General features: G+C 39.6%; 2 protein-coding genes across 2 annotated transcripts in view; one reads left to right on the top strand and one right to left on the bottom strand.

Annotated features, from left to right (window-relative positions):
- Positions 1–1363: 1363 nt before the first annotated feature.
- Positions 1364–7353, top strand: RMP24 (ribonuclease MRP subunit p24; the record flags this gene model as incomplete). Its single annotated transcript, XM_081996685.1, has 5 exons — positions 1364–1443; positions 1656–1678; positions 2571–2770; positions 6627–6835; positions 7200–7353. The coding sequence occupies 5 exons, from the start codon at positions 1364–1366 to the stop codon at positions 7351–7353; spliced, it is 666 nt and encodes a 221-aa protein (XP_081852811.1).
- A 7515-nt stretch (positions 7354–14868) lies between these two features.
- Positions 14869–25411, bottom strand: part of RPRD1A (regulation of nuclear pre-mRNA domain containing 1A) — a gene marked incomplete at both ends in the record, with an annotated part of 41179 nt that continues 30636 nt past the window's right edge. Inside the window, one exon of the mRNA XM_081996351.1 lies at positions 14869–15018. Coding sequence (XP_081852477.1) covers positions 14869–15018 — 150 coding nt within the window. The remainder of the gene's footprint in view (positions 15019–25411) is intronic.

Below are 25411 nucleotides of genomic sequence, written 5' to 3' on the forward strand. Positions count from 1 at the left end.
TGTATTAGTCGCTGCTTCATTAGTACGGTGCTTGTTAACCAAGTCACTCAGGCATTTGTTCTCAGCAAAACCAAAGTTATCCTGAGGTGCTGGTGCAAGTGCTCTGGGCTCCAGGCCCCGGCTCCAGACAACGGACAATTCAAAAATAAAGTCAGCAGAGGTCCTAATTGTAGCTATTATGAACATTTCATTAACAAGCCCAGATTTATCAACTGCACTGTAAAACTCTCCTATTAAAGGCAGCCCAGAAATTCAATTCTTCCCATGCTTTTCTACTTCTAAAGTCCTTGGCTACTCCATGTTAGAAAATAAGAAATAGTTATATTTATTCAGCTTCCTTGATAGAATATTGAAGCCTGTTCAGATGAATACCTCTCCTAAATGAATACCATTACCAATAGATCAAAGAAAAAGAATATCTAGCAAATGAATGAGGCCGAGGGAATTAATAAAACACACATCAAACGTTGAAAAGCTAAGGGTGTGGGTTTTTTTCTTTTTAATAGGAGCATATTTGCAGAGTGATAAAGCAAAGTATGTAGTTGCCAAAATTCATAAAAAGGCACCTAAATAGAGTGGGAGATAGCTGATGTTCAGCACTTTTGAACATCAAGCAGCATTCTGGAGCTGCTGGTTGACATTTTTCACGTGACAACTCTTGACAAAGAAATCTTTTTTTCTCCCCCTAAAGTAAAAGTTTTCTTTCCTACAGAAAACAACAAAAAAAAGAACTTTTAACCCCGGGGAAGACGCAAGCGGCATCGCAGCACGGCGATCCCTTTCCGCCGCTTCTTAGAAGGGGGGAGGGGGGCGGGCGGGCGGCCCGACAGCGGCCCCCGTCCCCTCAGCCACGGTCGAACCACCGCGGACGGTGCCCCGCCGCCCGCCCGCGTGCCGTCCCTCACAGCAGCCCCTGCCAACGGCTGCGCGCAGCCGTTGCTGCAGCCCCAACGGCCGGCGGCGGCGCGAGCCCTAGCGGATGGAACCCCGGCCCGCGCGGTGTCCGGCGGCCGGCCGGGCACGAAGCCTTGGCCAACGCAGCTCCGCCCCCGCCGCTGCCGGCGACGGGCCGGCACGGAGCGGCCGGGGTGAAACACGGGCTGCTTAACCGGCTGCCTCCCGCTCGCCCCGCGGCAAGGGCCGCACCCCTTCCCCCTCACCCGGCCGAACGGCCCGGGGGGAGCCACCGCGCGGCGCTGAGCGCGTCACCGCGGGCCCATCTGAGCCCGGAACTATGGTGCTGCGGCCGCGAGTACCCGCCGGGCTTCGGCGAAACGCTGCACATCCTCCCCCCTTCCCCTTCCCGCCCCCGGCCGCCGGACCTGTCTGGCAGCGGTTTCCGGCGGGGCGGGCGCTCAGCGCTATGGGGCGGCCGCGGCGGTTCCTGGAGATGGCAGCGGAGGGGCTGGCGGGCCCCTGCCCGGGCCAGGCGCGGTTCCTGCTGTAAGCGCCCGGCGGCCGCCCTCAGGGCGCGGGGGGGGCGAAGGAAGGGACAGGAAGCGAAGTGCGGGGGACGGCGCCCGCTGGCTGGAGGGGTGGGGGGAGAGGTAGCTGGTGACGCACGTGGGTAGCCCCGCCCCCTGTCCTCGCGCCTGCCGTGTGCCCGTGGCCGGTGCGGGTGACGTGACGTGACGCTGTGCCTTTCTCCCACGCAGGTGGACGCTTCGCAACTCCCGAGGCGAGTGAGGGGTCCCGGGCGCTGACCGCGGTGCCGGAGCCGCTGCAGGAGGCGGAGGTGGAGGAGGGGGGCTCCCGGTGTCCCCGCCGTGAGCCCCGGCAGCCCAGCAGGGGCTCCTGTGGCGGGAGGGCGGTGCGTCGGGGTTGCCTGGGCAGCTGAAGGGCGGCAGCGTGGCCCTAAGAATGTGGGCAGGCAATCCCGTTTTCCCCTTCCCCCTGCGCTGCCCCCACAAAAATGTGCCAGGGTGTGCTTGGGGGCTGCTGGTGGAAATTACATACTTGCTAGACAGCAGAGCCGGGGTGTTTCCTCAGGGGTTTAGAGAGAGATGTTCGAGTCCTGCCCTGGCAGCAGGAAATAATAAGGTTAGATGCAGGAGCACACCTCCTATTATTAGGTCTGAAATTAGTCTGGAAGTGTTTTTTCATCCCAGGCTGAGATGCTATAATGTTGTTCACTTAAAATGAGCAAAGTGGTGTTGCTGATCTGGCAAAAGAGCGTGCCTGCATGGAGCTCCTTGCAGAGTTGTGAGCCTCTGTCCCTACAAATGTTTTGGAAGGAATTGTGTTTTTCCAACAAAATTTATAATTACATATTTTGTAAACCTGTGCTATGCATAAACTTAGCATGTATTGTGCTCAGCTGAGCACATACTGGTGCACATACTCGCGCTCAGCTTCCTCTTGTGTTCTAGTTGTATCTGAAACATACAATAAAAACCTAGATAATATTAAAATATTATCTATATCTAGATATAGATATGATATCGATATGATATATAGATATATATCACTACCTAAATAATGTTAAAATAGAAACATACCACTTTAATGTTTGCCTGTAAAATGTAATTATTTCATTTAAGTTTTATTCTTTTACCTTTATTAATCTGTAGATGACGAATGTGGATTAGAAAGAATATGTCCTTACTGCTTCCAGTTCCTGGTTCCTGATAGCCACCGGGTGCGTCTCAAACCAAAGATGAAAGTGACTCCACAGATAGCGAAAGCTCTTAAAAGAGAGGCGAAGAACCATAAACTTAATATGAAACAGACAAAGCTTTTGAAAAAGTACAGGGAGTCAAGAAGTGTTCTGGTAAGGATATTTACTTGGAACTGCCAAACACCTGATATTTCCCTGAAACCTTTCAGTGGCATAAAAAAAAAAAAAAAAGGAAATCTTTCTTTTAGAAGTGGAACCCACACCTATAAATTTCTTTTTTCATGAGCATATAACTCTTTCTTTCTTTTGGGATAACTTTTACTCATAATCAAAATTTTTAAAATCTACTCTCCACAATAGATCACGAGGACAATGACAAGAACAGTAAGCTTCCCCCTGCACCACCCTCCCAAAAAAACACCCCAACAGCACCACATGTCAGAAAAGCTACACAAACAGCTCTGCCCACCCTCTGATCTCTTTAGCAGCAGCCTGAGTAGACTCTGCAGGTGTCTAAGATCTTGCTGAAAATTAAATAATTTCTTCCTGCCAGGAAGCTCTGGCATTTCCACTGTCAGCTACCGTATCATTTGCGTAGCTTTGCAAAAAATGGCAGGAGTGGCAGATTTTTGCCTGTTCCTTTTTTCTGATGAATGTGGCAGAACTAGGACCAGGCAACTCTACTAGATGCAGAGCCTTAATACAGCCATGTAGATCCTAAAATCCATTAGAATCCTTAGAAATCTTTTGCTAGGAATACCTCAAAACATACCTAAGAATGGTAGATGAAAAGCTGGACATGAGCCGACAATGTGCGCTGGCAGCCCAGAAGGCCAACCATATCCTGGGCTGCATCCAAAGCAGCGTGGCCAGCAGGTCGAGGGAGGTGATTCTGCCCCTCTACTCCACCCTGGTGAGAGCCCACCTGGAGTCCTGCATCCAGTTCTGGAGCCCTCAGCACAGGAAAGACACGGACCTGTTGGAGCGGATCCAGAGGAGAGCCACCAAAATGATCAGAGGGATGGAGCACCTCTCCTGTGAGGACAGGCTGAGAGAGTTGGGGTTGTTCAGCCTGGAGAAGAGAAGGCTCTGGGGAGACCTTATTGCAGCCTGCCAGTAATTAAAGGGGGCCTACAAGAAAGATGGGGACAGACTTTTTATCAGGGCATGTTGCAATAGGACAAGGGGTAATGGTTTTAACCTAAAAGAGGGCAGATTTAGACTAGATGTAAGGAAGAAATTTTTCCCAATGAGGGTGGTGAAACACTGGCCGAGGTTGCCCAGCGAGGTGGTAGCTGCCCCATGCCTGGAAGCATTCAAAGTCAGGTTGGATGGGGCTCTGAGCAACCTCATGTAGTTGAAGATGTCCTTGCTCATTGCAGGGGGGTTGGACTAGATGGCCTTTAAAGGTCCCTTCCATCCCAAACTATTCTATGATTCTAAGAAGAAAAACATGCCATAGACTGAAGTCTGGCTGGTTTTGCCTGTATGTGTAGCTTGACATTTACTGCCTTTGTTTCAGCTCTGAACAAGGGCTTGAGTGACTGATGGGCTGTCAGTTTTTTTCAGTTTCATCAGTTGTCTAAAAATAAATGTATTTACAACTTACAAGCTTTACTTCATTTATCTTAGCAGACCATCATAGCTACATCAGACTATTTTTACCTTCTGTACAAATTGAATTTTTTACATTTGTGTGAATACTAGTGTTTATAGGAAGTCTTTCAAAACTAAACCACATAGGTAATTTAAATGAGTTAATGTTGCTTTTGAGGCTTCAGTTTTTTCCTAAAATTACTCAGGAATATATGATTTAACTACTAATTTTTATACTAATTACTATTATTTGGAGAATAATAATATACATTTAATCTCGTGTTGCCAGGGCATGCACTACTATTAAAACAGGTTACGTGAATGGATGTTTTAATAAATGAGACAGCACCTTATTGTGCCCAGCAGTTGCTGGCACACTTGGCATTTTCTCAGATGAGAGTCTGCTGGTTTGGGGAGTAAAATTTGTGAAACCAAAAATTATTAGAGTCGATAACACAACATTAAACTGAGGAAGTATCACAGAGGTTTTCAGCTGTCAGGGCAAAAAAAAGGCACTCCAGAAAGGCACACTTGCTATTACTTTCTCCAAATTGTAGATCATAGTTGATCAGCAAAAAGCAGCAAGGGGCATCTGAGAAGCTGGAATCTTTGCTTTATTTTTCTGCTATAGGATCACAAATATTTAGTGTACATTAAGACATGTCTCTCTAAACTACCAATGAACAGTGTCCTAGGGAATTTTGATGGGTTCTTACATTTATTCTGTAGCTGGAGAGGTTCGTAGGACACGCTGCATTCATATCAGTAGTTTAAAATGCAGTTTTAAATAGGTCCCGTTTAAACTCTGGGTAATATTTTAATCTTGGGAGATAATTACAATTCGCTGCACTTGTGTTCTGCTCAGTTCTGTTTGCATTTACGCTGTGGATTATGATTTAATTATTTCTGGTCTTCAGTATTTAAAATACTGTCAGAAACTGACAGCTTTCAAAATTAGCCCTGTAGATCCCTATTATCTAATGCCTGAGAGTTGCGAAAATGAAAATTTGAGTGTGGTTTAAAATTAAACCAAGTAACAATGTGACAGGTTGTACCTTTCTTAGCAAGTAGAACTTGATTTGAGAATGCTTCTGCCATGAAAAGGCATATAACATAGGAACTATTTCAGGGAGTTTAAAATTTTTGGAGTTAACTGTATGTGCAATTCAGGGAATGGAAACAGCTGTGCAGTGCTAGTTCCTGCGTTGTAAGGTGTTTGTCTCCACTTACATTTTGTGAAGTGCTAAATCACCATGTGATGCTGTGGTTTTTTTTCCAATCTGAATTTCATTTAGAAGAACTAAAAATACATCACTGCCTGAGCTGTAGAAGTTAATGATCTTTCTCTTTTTTAGTTTGTTAGGCTGACAAAATAATGTCTAGCAACAGTCAAAACGCTTTACTGAAAGCGTTTCATTTTGGCATTTCTAAATGTAATTCTAAGCAATCTGAATTTAGGTAAACTTATACACTTTGAAATGAATGATTTGGTATGGATGTTTACAAAACTGCTTAGACATTTTTCTGGCACTTTTGAGTATATTTTCTTAACCAGAAAGATCATGTAACTGCGTTTTTCAGTCGGTGTAATTGTGTGCCTCAAAAAGTTGTCTGGCTGTATTACTCTCATGTCTCTTAATAAGAGTAGTTGCCATGGCAGTCAGGGATATTAGGAATACCCGGCAGTCTCTGTGACTGTCTGATATTATCTGTTCTCCTGCACCACTGCAACATGCTGTCCTGCTGGAAATTCCCTGCAGCCTAGAAGTAAACAGGTAGAAGAGAAAGTGCCCTTCGTTTAGAACCTCCTCTGTATTGTAGTAAGTCTTTTTGCACTAACAGAAAGCCTCTTCTTTGTTTACTGAGACTTGGTGATGTTAGTTATGGATGACTATTTTTGAGAGTTTCGTAATTGAAATATCTTATCTCCAGACTCCCTGGAAAGTGTGTAATACAACTTCATTGGGGGTAGAATATGCTAATGAATTTAGATCACTCTGTATGTCTTTTTTTTTTCTTTTTTTTAAAAGCAAAATACAAATACCCCTAATATCTATTCAAGAAACCATATATCCAGTTCAGGTGCTGTTTCATCTTTCTGTTTTGACAGGGTTGTTTTCCATATTTCACTGTACATTACATTCAGAGTTATGGGTCTCCTGAAATTAGTTGCTAGGGGATTGGAGTCATTTCTAGATAAACCCATAGGATGTGTTTGGCTTAAGAAGCCTGAATGAAAATACTAAGTCTAACCTATACGTTGCTTTTTAATATCTCATTTTTCACTTAAGCAAACATTTTATTTGTGTCATGGTATTTGGAGAATAGTTTGGATAATTCTTACAGTGGCTTTATAACATAAATGTGGAAAGGCTGAAAGAATGCTTGATAACTTCCTTTCTTCTCTCCATAGCTGGTTACTTGCAACTCATGCAACAAAACAACAAGACATTATGGTAAAAGCAGGGATTTTCTGACTACCAAGACACACAGTTGTGGCACTCCAAGTATTAAATCTAGCCTGAGGACACTAGATGTAAAAATTCAGTCTGCAAACAAAGTGACACCTGTAAGCTGCAGTAGTTTGGGAACTAAAGGGAACAGTCCCTCCTCACTTCCCAGGTACCTGTTCTTCTCCTATTAAAATAATAAACTTTAAATTAATAATAAACTTTATATTGATAACTATTTTTCTTTAGTGGTCTGATTGAGGAGAGCAATTTTAACTTTCCAACCTTTAAGATCAAAAATTCTAATGAAAAGTGACTATGTGCAAAGAATGCCCAATTACGTTTTTGTCATTAATGTGAAATGTCTGGCTTAAAATTTGCATAACGAAGTTATACTTCTGACTGCTCACTTTCACATGAAAATACACTATTTACGTTCAAAAATTTTTACTCAAATGATACATATGCACTTTACAGTTACTTTATGTTAATTCTGATTCCTCACCTTTAAGATATTTGAGTCTTTTGTTTTTCAGAACATGTGTGTCCGGACAGGCAACAACCAGCTCTGCTTCCAAGACTCCCCGGAACTCCAAATTTCACTTTTCTAAGCTAAAAAGGTTGCTTGACCTAGAAGAAAAAGAGAAAAGCCAGAAGGCAGATTTAAAAACCTTCTTGACTTTACTTTAGTTATACATTATTTCAAAGAAATAAAGTTTCAGCAATAAGTATTGTTCCAGTTTTAGTACATCAATAAAGTTAGTGATTTCTTTATGACTCAAGCTAACAGCATGTACCCTGTGAAAGCACATTTTTTCAAAGCAAGCTGTATTTCTAAGGGGACTGATTAACTGCAAGGGGAAGATGAGAAAATAGCCTGTCTAATACACTTGGGAATCTTAAACATGTTTTGCAGTCTGTAATGGCCTGAGGTTTAAAAGTCAGGTTCTATCATTTCAGGAAGCTGACCAGACTGGACCCATCAGTGGGTCCGGCAGGACCAACAGATAGCTTTGCACACCTGAAAGCAGTTTGGGGCTGGGGAGGTGGCAGTTTGCTCCACCTCACTCTCCCACTATTGCTAAGATAATGCATCATGACTCAATTTAAAAGATCTCATCCCTGCTTTGTTTGCGTTTGAGTAAAACAAAGACACTTTCATGGGCGCTTTCTGCAGGTGTGATATTTTCAAGGATCTAGTGTAGTGTCTGTAGTGTTGCTGTCGTTTGTGCTTAAATTGCCACAGGTATCAGCCTTTAACACAGCCTTCATAAAGGTTCCAAAATAACTTGCTCTTTAAGGCAGCGCTCGTATACAAAGTGAGATAAAACAGTGTATCACCGGGTTAAGTTTCTTCATAAGAATGTTCTCTGTGATTTGGACTGCAGGTGATAACTGCTCCCAGCATAACACGGGAACTTGTAGGACTGCTCTAATGTGGGATGCTCTCAATACCGACTGACAGCTCCACTGCTGTCGGTACCCCGATTTGGTACCGCTAGTAGCGAGGCACAACCATAAAGAACACAGGATGCTTCCTTCCTCATTGCTCTGGTGCTACCAAAGTGGGTCACTTCTGTTCAAAAATGGCTAAGGAGAGAACCTCTTTCTTAAACCTCTTTCAGTTTTGTCATGCATTAGGCTTCAGAGTTGCTTCCTTCCTGGACTTCTGTCCAGGACAAACCTAGTTTTCCAAATTGTAGTCAACTCACTGCACCAAAACATTTTCATGTGAATAGACAATTGTCAAGGTTAAAGCGGTCTTGGCTGTCAGGTTTTACGTTTTCAATTCAGCTCAGAGGTGAGGAAGGAGAGTAGGAAGTCACCGTTCAGGCCTGAGTTTATAGCTTGCCCTGCGTCTAGTCTGCAGTGACACTTCTGCAAATCATGCTTCAGATTTCCCTTCTCAGAAGAGAATCGATCAGCTAGTTAGTTAGTTAACAACATCTGAATTCTTGGTTTTAAAGGTCTGTATTTTCCTTCTTTTGTGTTTTCTAATGAATAAGTTTCTTCCAGGGTACTCTGACTCAATGAACACCGCTTATGAAATAGGACCAGCGGAGTTAAGTTGGCAGACTTGAAAGCAATCCAGGGCGGGGGAGAATAGTTTGTTGCAAATTCTACTTACAGTCTCAAAGATTGGCATGTAACCTTTTCGTATCTCCTCACACTTGCACAGTAACTTTGAAAGGTCTGCTGCGGTTCGTTTCTTAGATACCTGTAGGGTGAAATTAACTGTCAGTCTTTGATCAAAATACGGACCTTGGAGTTACACCTTCTCCAATGTAGAACTTGGCATTAATTCATCTATTGTTGCTGTATTTATGATCCAGTCCTCTGGAAAAATACTTCAATCTTGTTGATGGAAAATGTTTATTACAAAAATATTTTAAAAACAAGCTTTACAATAGATTTTTTTTTTATTAAAAGTATGTGCATTAGGTACTATACTGCTCTGTTTGCTATGAGGCTTAATGTGAAAACAGCATGGGCATCTGCTATGTTTTACGATGCACCAACATTAAGATTTTAGATAAATCCAGAGTATGCTTTTGAAGTGGATCTCCTGATTGTCCCCGTTTACTGTGCTTTTTACCCAATACTGAGTGGTCTCAGAATACACGAGTCGCATGCTTTTTGGATAAAACTCCAGATAATGGATAAAAGCACGTTAAGACAGCGCCAACGGGCAATTTATCCACAGGAGAGCTAGTCTGAAGTGCGCATCTCCAGAAAGAGTATGGTGGATGCCAGGCACCGAGCGTCGGGTGTTCTGCGCTCCAGGTCTATTACTACTGCGATGCGCTACTTGTTAACTGTGGTGGTTTAACCGGGGCTGGCAGCTTGTCATGCTCCAAGCAACATCTGTTCCTTTGTAATTACTGGAGTTGTCAGATGCATCCAGATGTGCTGTTATAAGGGAGGACTAGTGCAAGCAATCGGACTTGACCATGGAAAAAGTTTTTTTTTTAAAAAAGAAACATTTGGTATGTGCCATTCCTTGTTTTACAAGTGTGCTTCAAAATTCTGGGTGGAAATTGTGTTGGTATGTTTTACCATCTGAAGTGCTTTTAGTTACACCTAAGCCTCTAATACAGTCTTTTTCTGTCACAGAATCAATGTATTGAAAAACACACATATGTATAGACACACACACACACATATATATAAAAAATATGATGTATATAGGTATATACATACACATACATGTATCAGATACATATATATACATACACACACATCCACACATCTGATGCACTCTTCCCTTCAGGATACATTACATTCCTGTACTCGACGAAACACTGAAGGTTAATTGTTGGCCACAACAGACTATTGCTGAACCTCCCTGCCAAACCTCTCTGCCACACAGCATTACCGGTTTGAAACATCAGTTTGAGCCATTTTTGAGTATTGGGAACTTCAAGCTGGCATATTGCAACTGGTCCCCTCACACCCAGCTGCCCCTCTGAAGAAACACAAACTTCGGCCAAACTAGATGGCTTATCAACAATATTTCTTTTTAAGAAATTTACCGTTCTAGAGACACAATCTCAGATTTCTTGATGCACTGCTTCCTCACTGAAAAATGTGGCTTTATTATGCAAAATACAAATATGGAGAGTAATAAACTTCAAAATCAGTATTGATCGTTTCCTCAGCATCACTATGAGATTCTAGTCGACCCCTAAGTATAGAGAGCAGTTTACACAAAGGCCATTTCACGCCATGAGATTGAGAAGGCAAGCAATAAACAATGATTTCAAAGATGTTTTTACAACAATGTTTTATTCTATTAAATATGAAAGAGCGTACATACAGGTGTTATTCTGAGGACATAAATTACACAAGGATTACACGTTCTGTCAGAAAAGCACAATAATGAAACAACTTTACATTTCAAACTTTTCTTGTTAGCTATTAACAAATGAGTATTTCTGCTGCAAACAAGTAACGAGTGCTATTGAACTTTTGCAAATTCCCACAAAAACATCATGCTTAGTAGGATACTTTAAATATTGTAAAGATGAAATCAGAATTAGATTTCTAAATAACAAGATGGAAGAGATATACTACTTAATCAAGATAAATGACACACTGAAATAGGAGCCGAGACAAAATTGGTCATTCATTACAAAAAAATTCCACTTCAGACACTACATTTGAATCAGCTTGCTTTACTTGCGGGAATAGTCACTGTGATTATATGCATGAGTAATGAGCAGAACTGGCCCTAAATATTTATAAATGTAACCATCAAGTTTTAGACGTGCTGGTTTTCTAGTTCACTAATATTTCCACTGAAAAACCCACACACCCATGAATCTATTTGCCTATGTTTCAAAAGGTTGAAATCCATCTCTTCTGTAGAGGGCCAATCAAGCCTGTGCATGCCTCCTGTGGTCATCTGTGCAGGGGACTACTGCATCCTACATACCTATTTTGGGTCATCATTGACGTACCAGGCTGAGTTACCACTGACTTGTGAGAGCAGTAGTAGTCTATGGAAGTCCTAACGCATTGTCTTTTTAAACTTCAGGTAAACAGGAATGTAATTTTATCATAATGAAAGCTCTCAGCTCGACATTCAGAAGACTGCTCAGATAAAACACATAATAAGCACGTAGTTCAGGCTGCGTTGCTAGGGATTAACTGGGGTGTTTTCATGTATTAATACAAACATTAACGGAGTGAAAGAGAGAAGCTAATGTTACTGCAGGCTGTAGTTTAATTTTCAAAAAGGAGCAGTAAAACACAATTTCTAAGAATGGTAATTTTTGTAACTAAGGACTTCACATTTATTTTTAAAAACAGAGAAGTGGGGTAATCTTCCTGACGATAGGTTTCAAAACATTCTGCAAAAACACAGCTTGATCCTGCAGACACTAGAACATACAAGCAGTCCCAGTGACCTCCAAGTTAAGCATTCTCATATGGCAAAGAGCAGCAGCATTGTCTTTGCTTTTTTCAAAGAACGCTCAGTAAAAGTGCAACATACTGAAGCAAATAATCTGATTATTTTGCTTTTATTATTAGATGAAAAACGTTCAGATATTTTATAGTTGTGCCTTTTGTAGGGTGGGCATTCTGGTTTGAGTTAGAGATGGGCAGGGTACACCCACACGTTTTCTCTCCCAGAGCGGTAACGGCCCAAAGCAGTTCTATTGTATAATCCCATCTACAGCTAAAACATTGTGCTGCCCCGTTTCACACTGTTATTTCTGTTTTGACAAAAATTGACATTTGTTTTGCTTTTCATTTCCACCCAGGCATGAGCTTTCAGCTCCCAGGCACCCTTCCTTTCCCCACCCAGCCTCTTTTCTTCCTGAGATGTCAGAAGTACCTATGTTAAGCTTTGGAACCTGAGAATTTGGAGGTATTTTTGATACTACAGGGCTGCATTTGTATGGTACCATGTTATCTCCTGCTATACTATTACAGTTACAATATAAATCTTCTAACTAGTTGATACCTGATGCCTTTCCCATATAAATAAAAACCAACATACCATTTCAGCCACTAATGTATGACAATTGCTATAAGACCTTCACCTTTTGCAAGTCCTCTTTTCCAAACAAATGTTGAGGGATCATTTCCAAAAACCCAGATACGAAATACTCCTTGAAGTAAACAATTTCACAGTAAAATAAAGCAACATATATCCAGAAAATAGCACTCTCTCAAAATTAAAACTTATATACATCAAGAAGTTGAGATTTTTCCTCATTCTTTTATCAGTTCTACATTATCTGCAGATAAGCAACATATTATCACTAAGAGTTATGAAAAGGAAAAACAAGTCTAGTGAAGTAAGTGTTTTGTCTTTTTTAATATTCTTGAGCGATCAAGGAAACTCAGCATTGAACTTCATTATTATAATTACTTTTAATAAAGGTAGCAAAAGACTGTTTAAGCTTAATTCCTTATGGTTTTGAGTATCCACGTTTTAGATCCTTCAATGCACTCGAAACAAGCCATGTCACTGCACTTACAATCACCTCTGGGAACAAACTAAGTTTTCCATGGATGGGATTCAGCCATCAATTCACTATTTACCCTTCTTGGTTTATGATTTGTTTTACAATTCTTAATAGATTAAGCTGTTTTAATACTTATCACAAATTTGGTGTTATCCTTTAGCAAGACTGAGCTTCATCTGCAACTGTAATGCATGAATTTATGAGCTGAATTTAACGTACCAGAACAGAAATACTTAAAGCATTAAAATTGTACCTCAACATTCATTTTCTTATCAAGAATCTATGCTGAAAAGATGCCAATAAGTGTTATTTAATTTTGCATTTTATACTTAAACTAAAGAAACAGTCCTCTGGATTCATTATAGTTAGCTCTTTTTTTCCTGTGGAGTGGAAAATAGCCACTCAAAACTTATAAATCTTTGGACAGCTAGTGAGCTCTGATGAACTATTTTCAGCATTCCTATCTGTGAGTATTCTCAGTATTCTACATTGCATGCTATGTATTTTTATCTTTTGGGTTTTTTTCCCCTACATAACTGAGGTCTAATTCATGGCAACTTCCATGAGAAAAGATAATCGGACTGAGGTGCTTATGTACAAGTGTATCTATTTTAAAGAGAAAGACTATTCTCCATTCACATCCAACAAGTATTCTAGCCATTAGCCCTGCAGAAGTCAGTAACAAGTGACAGATCACTATATTCAACAATTTCAATTCAGGACTATTTTGAATTGTTGTGGTTTTTGAAAAGGAAGAATAGACTTCTTTTTAAAAAAAATTGCTTTCAAGTGAGAAAGAGTTTGAAACTTGTAAACTGTGAAGTTAACTGATGAAAAACAATGCCTGACAACTGCAAACCCGTTAACAAAATGCTATCATTAAATAGTCCAATGATATATCCAACTCAAACACTTGCAGCCCAGGTTTTTAAGGTCATCTCGATGCCAAAGGTACAGGTAGGCATTTTTTAAATCACTCCTCAATAATTACGTGCCCAATTCCAGTAGACTAAAAAGCCTAAACTTTCTGGCAATCTGCTAGATGCCTGTCTGTATCTTCAAGTTTTTAAGTGAACTTAAAAGCTGGTGCATAGTATGCTAACTTTTTACAAATTCAGCTACCTGTAGACAAATACCACATTTGTGCCATGCAAAGGACTTTTTTAAAAAAACACATTCTGCAGTAATTTTCCACAGTTTAACTTAGTCACAGGCCTGAACTGTCTCCTCCTGTTCTGTGAGAAAAGACTATCAAGACCCAGAAATATTTGCTGCAAGGGGTGGAGGCGGGGGGCTGGAAGCCCATGCTGGCCTCCAGGGTTTCTCAGTGTACAGCATGGCTGTATCATCGTGCTGCTGCATGTACGGATGGTATATAGCATTGCCAAATTTTAATAACGGACATTTAATAATTGGGACAGTTTAGAGAATGACCTTTCAATTTAATTAAAGCTGTAAAATGGCTTCACATATCTGGGATTAACCTTTTTAGATGGAGACCAATGTTCCAGAAAGAGATTTAGAGTACAAAGGAATGGTCCCTTGATTTAGAAACTAAGCAGCTGTAAAAAGAAAGTCACAATTTTAAAACATGTTTCTTATGTTGACTTTTAAATGGTATTAAAATATTGCAATATTTTCAGTCATTTAAAGATCTGCTTAGTGTAACATGATTTATGTTTTCCAATACAAAATTGATTATTAACATTTACTTAAAAAAACCCACACCTGACTTGTTTTAGGAGCAGGTAATTTAAATGTAATGGACAGTGAGATCATTTTTAACTTTGCATTAAATTGCATCAACCTTCTTGCAAACATAAGCTTGTGATTTCCACTTTTCACTCCCTCACTAGCAACTGAAATGTCTCAGGTTAGAAGTATGAGTTGATTATATGTTGATCTACATTAAATATAGGGTACGTAAGAAAAATCTTAGAATGTTTTTTTACAGGGCACCCAACTAAAATCTTTACAAAAGATAAGGTAATTATCCATTCTTCAGTGTAATAGACACAGATGCCACTTTTATAAATGTACCCTTATGTTCACTCGCCAATAAAATAGTAAACAAATCAACTTTTTAAACCATTTTTTATAAATTATTAGAGTATTTTTACTGACACTCTCCAACAATATACAAAAATAATACTACAAGTGTACCAATCAGTCTGACCTACCCCTCATTTCACAGAAAAGTAGAGGTTATGGAAGGATGTTCATGTAATCAGTCATCACTGTAGATGTCTCCTGCAAACGGTAAGTGTACATGGCTGCCCGTGACGTTGGGAAGTCGAGAGAGATCAGGCAGGTTCTGAATGCGTGACCTGAGTTCCTTCCGTACTTGGGACACTCTGGCTAGCTTGCGTTTGTACTCCTGTAATGCAGAAGAATTCAACATAAGACTCGTTTGCTAATACCACCCCTACTACTTACTGCACTTGTCATCTTCTAAAGAAAGTATTCCTTCTGTGAGTTAGATGACTAAACGTCCTTTAATAGGATGTATACTCCAGAACTGGATATTCTGGAGGCAGAGGTATCAGCTCTAGCATCTTCTCAGCATCTGACTTTGGAAGCATAGCCACGGGATTTTTTTTGCTTTGAATTGTTAAGTACAGAAATGCTATACAAGGCAGACAATCCCAGATAACACAACTATACGCATTTCTCCATGCAACTAGTAGAATGGGATTATTCTTAGAAGCCATATTAAGGATAGTCAATACACATATTCTACTGTCACTCAGAGAGTACAGCAGGATAAACTTACTGATGTCAAAGTTGTTACTTTCAGCTCATACTGATGAAAGAATAAAACCCAACCAAATACCACCTAACCAGGCCTGTTGATCTGCCCCACCAAGCTGACCAATCAGAAGTATTTTGTATTAACTTTTATAACAAAAACCGTATTGCATCAGTACATTTATGAGTATAGTGGAGAAAAAAAAGAAACCGACATAATATCTGTGAAAGTGCCAAACAGAAATACTTGAAAGTTCCAGCAAGTATCAAACCACTGTGCAAATGTCTATAAAAGATAACAATCATGCTATTTACAAGGTCTAAACATAATTTTAAACATTCTTCTATATACTGTTAATAGCATGGAGTAAAAAGGAAGGCCAATGAAAAGAACTTTTGGTAGTAGAACCCAATACAGTAGTACAAATGTTAAATACCTGGGGCATGATGAAGATTATTGGACAAGGTCCAACACACATAAAAACAAAGTTCGCGACTACTAGCAGCAGTGTGGCCTTCTTAGCAAGGGCAGTAAGAGAGCCACAAGAAATTTTAAATTCTTAATAAGAAGGTAATGCATAGCTTAAGAAAAAATAATTAAATCTTTACATACAAAAAGAGAAAAAAGTGTCCATGAATTAGGATCATCAATTCCTTTATATAATTTATATTTAAAAATTAAATATTACATAGAGCTCAGAGTCTTACGAGATACTAAACACAGTGAAAATACTACAGTTGCCTAGTAAGCAGAATGGTAAACACTTGGTGATGGTACGCAGGGCAAAGCAGCATTCCTTTTACGATACAGATGACCAAAAATTTCTTACAACTGCAAGTCCCTTGGTCCTAGGAAAACCATCACTTGCTCACACTTGCCCAAAGCATTCTCTCTGGCGCAAGTGACTTCAGGACGTGGCTGTGGAAATGAAGGGCTGTATCCTGACACTGTACCCTTAAGTAATGCCCACAGGCCACGAATACTTTTCTGTTTCATATCTAGTATTAAAGCAGCATTAGAGGCCCCAGTGAGCTGATTCTGTGCAAGAGTCATAGTTCTTTTTCCTGCATGAAAAAAGCCAGTAATGGAATGCTTCTTGCCCTTTTCACTATCTATTGTTGTCCAGATTGCAGACATATACTCCTGACTATTATTTTAGCGAATAGATTTTAATGTCAGAGGAAAAGATAAGTTTCTTTGTTGAGCAAAACAAACAATTTGGCAATATACAGAACACTTCAGTTAGCTAGAATCACTATTTTCAGATGTGGGATGGCTGGAGATTGAGCATTGGGCAACGAGGGCTTTGAGCAAGCTTGAACCTGGGAGACCTGGCCTCCATTGTGAAAGACGTACTGCTGTACAGAAGAGGATGAGTGGAACTGTAAGCAGAATCAAAACACTCAAAAGGCCCAAAATTAGTAAAAGAAATTAACTGTAATTCAAGCAGTTAATTGTTGTAAATGGTGTTTGAATCAGCTGAATCCAAGTTCATTCTCCGTCAATGAAGAATGTGAAGCAGCACATCAGCATGCCTTCATAAGCAAGAAGTGTGATGTTAGGCAAATACACACAGATCACACTCAGCAGCTATATTCTCTCAAGACTTCAATCCAAAACCTGAAATGTGCCTTAAATTAGACTGCCAGTTGCTTCATTCCATTAAAATTCCTTTTAGCTGATAATAAATCATTTCCATAGAAACATCACATTTCTGACATCCAGCATTTTCTGTGTAAATTTTGCCTGGGACTTGTTGCCTAGTGAGTATCAGCTTGATCAGTACTACTGACAGTAGGTTCCTTTTTCTCACTACGGAAAATGTTCTCATAAATTCAGTCTCCCATAGAATACAGTCATCTTCCTCTTGCCAACCACTTCAGTATAATGCACACACTCAGGGAGTCAAAACTTGTTCCTTGTGTCTTCTCAGAAACAGAGACCTCTGAGAAAGTTTGCTCAAGATTTTTAATATAAAACTAGAGGAAATCAAAAGTTACATAAGGTTTCATAGTTCACTATATTATTGATGCAGTATAAGCTACAGAATGCAATTTTAATATAATTTTGGTAATCCAAAGCATATGCGAGATCTGCAACTACAGGTTAGATGTCCATGACAATCCTCCCCAACAAGCAGAAATATTATTCACCTTATCCAGAGCACCTCATTTTCCAGGACGCTCCCAAAACCATTCTAGAAATCACTGGAAACATCTAGTTTTCATGACTGGTACACAAGTTCAAAAGGCCGATTTTCAAGTACAGTGACTTAGCAGTTTTGAGGTACTTTCCGAGGGGCTGCTTTTCACAGTTTAATTCTATTTAAAATCACTAGTAATTTCTGAAAGGGTTTACTTGTACATTTTTAAGGCTACTAATATAGTCCTGGCATTACTTGAGTAGTCCTGGACTGTTGGAATACACATATCAAGTACTCATTATCAAGATACTTGTTGTACGTACAACCTTTATTATTTTATCATAATAGCATGCACATGTACCTACAACCTTTTTCCTCAGTCCATACATTGAGAATGTGACTTAACTAAAGTAGAGGAGCAGGAATGGGGATACCTAGGTGTTATTTCTGATACTGTTGCTCCATTAGAAATGCCATGTACTGTACAACTGAGTAACAATTTACCCATATTGTTGACACTTTTAACTGCAGAAATCCTCATGGAGAATTTCAATTTCATTTTCATTATGTTGATTTTAAGATATACTTCAAGTTGCCCCCCATATAAATGAGGCAAGATTTAAGCTATATACTTCAAACAGTCAAGGACAGGTAGAAGTATGTTGTTTTCTTATGCTACACTGACCATAATTTGCATTGCTTGCTACCTATGGAGAACCTTACTCTTGGGATATATATGGCAGCCTGATGTTTGGAATTAAAGTCTCTTCAATTTCTTCAGCAGTCTAAGAACACTGATTTCAAGCAATAATTTTTTGTACTTGCAGTCAAAAAAGTAGGTTTATGAGATAATTAGAAGAACTTATTTCGCTCATTAGAATCCCACTGATTACTACAGTTTCCATTACTCGACAGTGTAGCATATGGATATTTTATGAAAGCAGTGCTAACAACATATGGATTCCACACCTAGATTAATAGCAATTGTCTATCAAATAAGTACCAGGCAAAAAAGCCAAATAATGTTTTGTTAGACACTACAGTCATAATCAATAATAAAAATCTGGGCAGGCCAAACAGGCTGTGCACTGCAGAGGATATTTTCCCTTCCAAATTAAACAGGCTGAAATAGATCATAATAGAGATTGTCTGCAATTACCATACAGAGATGCTATGCTAAAACAACTTGGAACTTCATGGATATGCTTTCCCTTTACAACATTAATATGACTTTGAACCCTCACCTGATCACTAAGGCTACGGCATGCATTAAAATACTGCATGGCAGAAAACGTACAGCAAAGCAAAAGGAACAAACTCCGATTCCAAAGCAAGAATTAAAGGTTTGCAGAAAACACACATATATCTAATCTGCACCCTTGTTAGCTACAGAAAGAAAGATAAGGTGGAAATCAGAACTCTCGATATAGAAAAAAAAAACCCCAAAAGCTTAAAAGGCTTTTAAGGTGTTGAGGGCATGTGTGTACATCAGCATCCATGGCCTGTATGCACATGGTATTTAAAACAGACCTCTGGCTTTCCAGGTCCGGTCCAACCTTCCAGTTTCAGGTGCGGATGTGGGAGCTTTGTAACAGAGCAAAGGCTTCTCACGCGCTGTGTCCAACAGCACAGAAACCACTGGAAATCTTCAAAGGCTCAGACGAAGGCCAATGGCATGTGATAGCCTGATATCTAGATTTTGAAGTTCAGAAACACGGTATTTGTTTATAGACTCCACCTTGTTAAAATCAAATGCCTCACCCAGTTTGGGTATTTTTCTGCAAGGCAGACTGACAACTAGATTTGGAGGAGTCAGATAAACCTCACTATCACTGGAAAACAGATGGAGCAGGGTTAAATTTTGTGCCGCCTTTAAAAATTCGGCAGGGCTCACGTTCTTCACCAGTATGATTAAAGGCTCAACCAATTTACTAGCATTAGGGATGAAAAAAACCCTTAAATAGCTTTAATTTAAGACACTGAAAAGAAGTCTGAACACATCTATATGCATCACACACACACACAAGGTTGAAAAATTAAGGACAGTTACAAAAGCTTTAGGAAAGGACTGACTTGGCTAATCTGCCGTTACGCATTTTGCCTGTTTACTAGAAAACAAATCTTTGGAAGAAAGCTTCAACTTTCCAGTATGTTAGCATCGATCAGTTTTCCATTAGGTCATACCACATTTAGAGCAAAAATAAATAGCACTGAAGCAGTGAGCATCTACCTAGTGATTGCTTTGTTTATTCCTTATTGTTCTATGCATTATCCCACACATTACCTAACTGTACACATTACTCTGTACGCAGATTTACTAATATTCTCATAGGTTTTCTAATGGCATACTTCACCATTACAAACACAATTTACTCTTCATAAAACTTCTTTGAGCTGACAGATTAAAATGAAACGCATCCTCTAATTTTGAGTATCCCATTTTTCTTAGTACTTACAATTACCAAGAACTTAATGCTTCAAAGCAAATTTTCTAAATTAAGTTAAAATATTAGACTCCTCATTTTGTCTGCAAATGAAGCAACAGGAAGCAATGAACTCAAAAGTTGGAAACCCACATACTAAATTAGTGACCATCTGGGGAAAGCTTGATTAATTGACTTTGTCTGCCATCAACTGTTATGCTGTGGTACAGACAGGAATACACTGCAGATCTTCAAATCATAAATTCCTGAGTGCAGCAGCAGTAAATAGGAACATAGCATTTTACCAGGACATTTCCCATCTGAAGGGTGATTATCAGAAATGTGAAGTCCTTCACAGTGGTCACAAACCACTCTTCCCATTCCTTCAAAATGCAATTTCTTTGTCCAGCTCCTTCCAGCCTAAACCTGTCTCTCACATCTTGTTCACCCATTTTGACTCCTGATCTCCACCTCCATTCCTTGAACACTGTTCCTACAACCAACCTCTCTGTCCAGCAAGGCTGTTCAACGCCTCTCAGACTCCTGTCATGCCTGTATTCACATGCAATACAAACACTCACAACTGGTTTGTGCCCAACTGTTCCCATTTCCTTCCTTTCTGGTTCCATGTCTGAATTCCTCCCTCTCCAATCCTGGTCTGCACTTACCACTTTGTCTATAGTTTTGGCTGCATCTGGTTCCAGTTTCACCCATTCCTCCCCAGTCCTATACTCTGCCTGTCTCTGTTCTCTGCCTACATAATATCTCCATCAGATCTCTCTTACCACCTTCTATCAGTTTTTGCTTCCATTCTCTTAGTCTAAAGGAGTTCCAGTTCCTCCCATTTCAGTCCTACATGATGTTATGCTTTTCTGGCCAGTCACACCCTTTTTTCTCAGGCAGCTGATTTCCTGTTCCATTCTTTACTGTCTAGTTCTGGATCCCTTCTTAATCTCTGCAGCCTTTGATGAAAAGTTCCATGGGTACTTGTCTAAGTTTTGCATTCAAACCCATCAGCTTCCACCTCCCCGTTACTTAGACTCATGGGAGCAACCCACTCATGGACAACCTACCCATGAAAAAAGTTCTCTGCTCTCACATCAGGTGCTTGGCCCATGGTCATCCCAGAGAACAACTGTATACATTTGCAATTGCAGGAGAGGTCTTCTTTAGCCCAAGCTGGAAAACTCGCTGGCAGAGAAGCTCTTCATCGAAGTTACTAATGTTTTAAGAAATCTCTGATGAGCATATTAAAAGTAATATTTTTCCAAAGGCTTGTGATTTACTAGGCTTACTTAGTTTATATTTACCTCCATTCAATCATAAAAGGTCCAAAGTGATTAATATTAATTTATAAAATAAATCACTATTTAAAAACATTTATTTAGTCAGAGAATCTGAATGAGACAATGATTTAATTTAAAGCATTTCAGGATGGCAAATATGAGCATCAGCTCAAATGAAAGATGCCTGTTTGAGGTTAAATTTGGTCTCGTGTTTTAGTATCTGATACAGCATTTTTATCTGGTTGAAAATTTAGCCATTATAATAAACTCAAAGCTACTTACATCCAAAAGATGCTTAAATTAAACTGAATTCTTAAGTTTCAAATCTTGGCTGATAGAATAAAGTTTTGGAGAACTTCTGATGACAAGCAATCAGGCACTTCAGAACAATTCTGAGCAATTGTGCTCAAACAAATATTCAAGTTGATACTCTATAAAAACATACATAAAAGGGATAAAGCAGAACAGTTTTGAAAATAAAAGAAAAAATTAAATGGCTGCAGGCTTAAAAATAGCTTCTTAAAGTTTCATACATTCACAAATTATCTGAAGGAAATCCAAGTTAAACTATATCAGGGTTCAATTTTAAAGGAATCTATGCATGAAAAATTGTGATAGTCTATTAGAAAAAACACACTTTTAGCAATGCATTTAAGACAGTTGTAGAAAGTCTTCAGGCTCAAGTATTTACTGTACCTAACAGCTGAACTATAAAAATGGCGTATGTCAGATGCTCATTCCTCATTTCACGCAACCCTTGCCTGCGCGTCATTACAACAGTCTTAGTTCCAACTTCAGATTCCACATGTGCAACTCATCTTTCTAAAGCTAATGCTGTGTGTGTCAAACCACAAAACCATGGACTTTGATGTTCATTATTTAACAGAGACAAATGGACATCTACAAGTATGAAAATTCTGTAAAGTCAAGGCTACATGTAACTCTTTTGAAGATGAAAAGTGAATCTGAGAATGAAAGTAACGCTGCAGGTCACTAGATAGGGGATTTACCTATAGCTAAGCCAAGAGACAACTGTTTCAGATCCTTTTCCTTTGTCAAAGACAGATCTACATAAAAACAGAAGCATGAGCCCTGGTTTTATTGTAGCAAGGTGACGTACTTGGATTAGAGCTTAAAGCGGGCTAATGTACACTTTTCCAGTGTAGAGCCACTTGGTGTTAACCTGTGAGCAAGAAAGAAAATGAATGAGAAGTGTTTGAATCAAAAGTGTTTTATTGACCTGAGATTGGGTATTAGCTATATTTCAAGTGAAATAAATAAAAGTAATGCAGATAGAGAACCTCAACTTTCTGCTACAGGTGAGCGCATAACTAATCTCAGTGCAGGTCTATCTGTGCAAAACTGGTCTTGGACATTTTGAAGAAGCTCTTCAAACTTTTTTTTTTTTTAATTATTTATTTCTGTCTTTTTTTTTCCCAGTTCATAAATGACTCCTATCCAACCTGAAGAAACAGCTGTGATGGACAACCACCTTACAATTCCAGAACAGTCTCACCTGAAGAGCATGTGGCTATTTCTTAGAGAGATTTTTATAGAATGGTTCTCAAAATAAGCCCAAAAATGCCAGGGGATCATCCAATGTGTGTACACTTTAATAAATTTTATCAGTTTCATGCTACACCTGTTGACTCTTTCTCACAAGTTCTTTAAGTAAGTTGAAACACCCATTTTAGAGACATGGAGACTAAAGAAGAGGATTTCATTACAGCTCAAAGATAAGCATTCACAAGCCCGATTTGCTTTACTGGTAGTTGAAAATGCATCAGTTGAGAACTGAAACTACAGTTCACATGACTAATAAGAAAAACTACCTGTGTAAGACAAACTGTTGATATGCTGCACAGTAATTCTGCTTTTTTTCTCCTTTCGTGAGTGTGAAATAGATACTTCAAATGCAGCGTCCAGTGATGGGGATCAGAGTGTGAGAAAGGCAAATGTGGAAAGGGAGAACTACACAGCAGCAGAAGATATTCTGACTTACTTCTTGAAACTGCCCCTCATAGGTCCTGTGGGAATATCTCCAATGAAAACTCTACCATGCATGAAGCGAGCCAACAACCGCACCCCTTCTACAGCCCAACAAGAAAGGAGCAGAATCTTAATTTCCTAACAATGCACATAGACACACGTTCCATCATTTAAAAAAACAGTGCCTACCCTCAAGCTTTAGTATTAAAATATTATGATGACAAAGTTTTGCCTAAGGGAAACGATACCAATAGAGAGCACAAAGCAATTACGAGAAAAATTCACACTGTAAAAGCCTCTCCTCAAGCAATTTCAGGCAGCAAATTTGGCATGTCCACCCATTTTTTACATTATTTACCCAATTCTGAATTGCTCAAACAGCTAGTTTTATTTTGTAATAAAAAGGGTGTAAAAAGAGGTTGTCAGGGCAGAAATTATGAGCAACTGGGGGGGGGGAAAGTCTAGAGAGAAAGCAGAATATAGAACAAGTAAACAACATCAAAAAGAACAAGGAAAAACATTCACAGTGCTTTTCCTGAAATTTTCTTTCCCATTATGAACTATTTTCCTCCCAAAAGCCTATGGCTTGGAAAACCCCCACTAATGCTTCTGTGAGCTACTGATAAAAGAAAACATGCATCAGAGGTCAGCAATCATTCCTATCTAAAATGTCTTAGATTTTTAAAGCACCTTTCATACGTTAAGCCACCTGTATTTCATTAAAAAGGTCTTTAAAATTATTATCCCGGTTTATATAGAAGCTCTAAGAATACCTGTGGGGTTTTCTGTTTCGTAGGTCTGTATTTCTATCCAGTAGTGGATGAAGTGACCTTGGAAGATCAGGTCAGCAGAAGAACATAGTAAGTTAAATGTCGTTAAAGTAATTTATTACTAAGATATTTACAAATGAAATCACAAGTAATTCAGTAGACGTGTCACAGAGGAAAAATGCAAATAATGTAAAAAATTCTTTTGTTCTTTCAATTTTCATCCAATTTTTAATAAGCGTGTTATTTTGGAATGGAGTGGAACAGGGAAGCATCACTATTTGCAAAGTACAGCATTTCAGATATTCCTAGTAAAGACTCTAAAGACTGAGATTTCTCACTAATTCAGTAGTCAGTAATAAAACATCTAAACACAGTTACCCTTCTTCATCAGTAAGTTTACTGTATTTCCTAAATTAATTTGGGTTTCCAGAGTGTTGAAAAGAATGGAATTATACAGAAGTAGTAAATCACTTAAATTCCCTGTTTTGCCATATGCTTCTTGCATGCCAGTATGCAAGTCACTTAGGTACATTTTCACCAGGTACATTACCCAGGGGCTTCCTGTATGACAGACACCCCAAATTTCTCTCTTACTCATACAAAATCCGCTCTCACAAACCTGATACGGTTTTAAATTTGTATCAAAGGTTCCACAGAAAAACTCAGGCTCTACTTCCATTCGTTCAGGCTAAAATAAAAACCTAAGATCTTTTTAAAATGTTGTTTTTCCTTACAATACCTCAGGAAAGCAGAGAAGTACATGGGTTTTATCAGATTTGCTATCCAAATTGCAAAATAATTACATGTCGCTCATTCCTCTGGTAAGCTGCTTCAAATTCCCTGAGAAAACAAGACCTGAAGTAGCAACGGAGACTGTACTCTCGCTGCAGAAAAGGACTCACCATTGTGGCAAACCGAGTTGAATGCAAATTGAATAGGCATGGCTTGTAGGGCGATTTAAGAACTTTTAAAATACTTGTCCGCCTCTTCCCTACTTGTTCAGTAAACCATTAAGACTGGTCTGTCCCTAAGCTCGTGCTTCCAGGTCTCTCGAAAACATGAAGCTTGAAAGAAAAAATAAACTATGCCTAGCATCAGACGACTGGGACTTCCATCCAGGCAAATCAACCCGGCAGGTCTGAACCTGCAGCTGAAGTTCAGGCAAGAGCTGGACTGACGGGCTGGCACAACAAAACCAGTCTGCCAGGACACGCTTTAAGATTTCTGGTCTGTTGGGCATGATCAGTTGTGGGGTAGAGTAAGTGTTTATGAAGAACAACGTAAACTCCCACTGGGTATATGTTTCCAGTCTGCTGTGAGGGAGAGGGCTCGAGTAGTAGGCCTGGGTATACCACGTGTCTTTCACTCTGCAGTGCAACCGTCACGCAAAAGGGCAACTTTCCCCCCCGT

This window comes from Phaethon aethereus, assembly GCF_964289735.1.
Source record: "Phaethon aethereus genome assembly, chromosome: 2".
NCBI lineage: Eukaryota > Metazoa > Chordata > Aves > Phaethontiformes > Phaethontidae > Phaethon > Phaethon aethereus.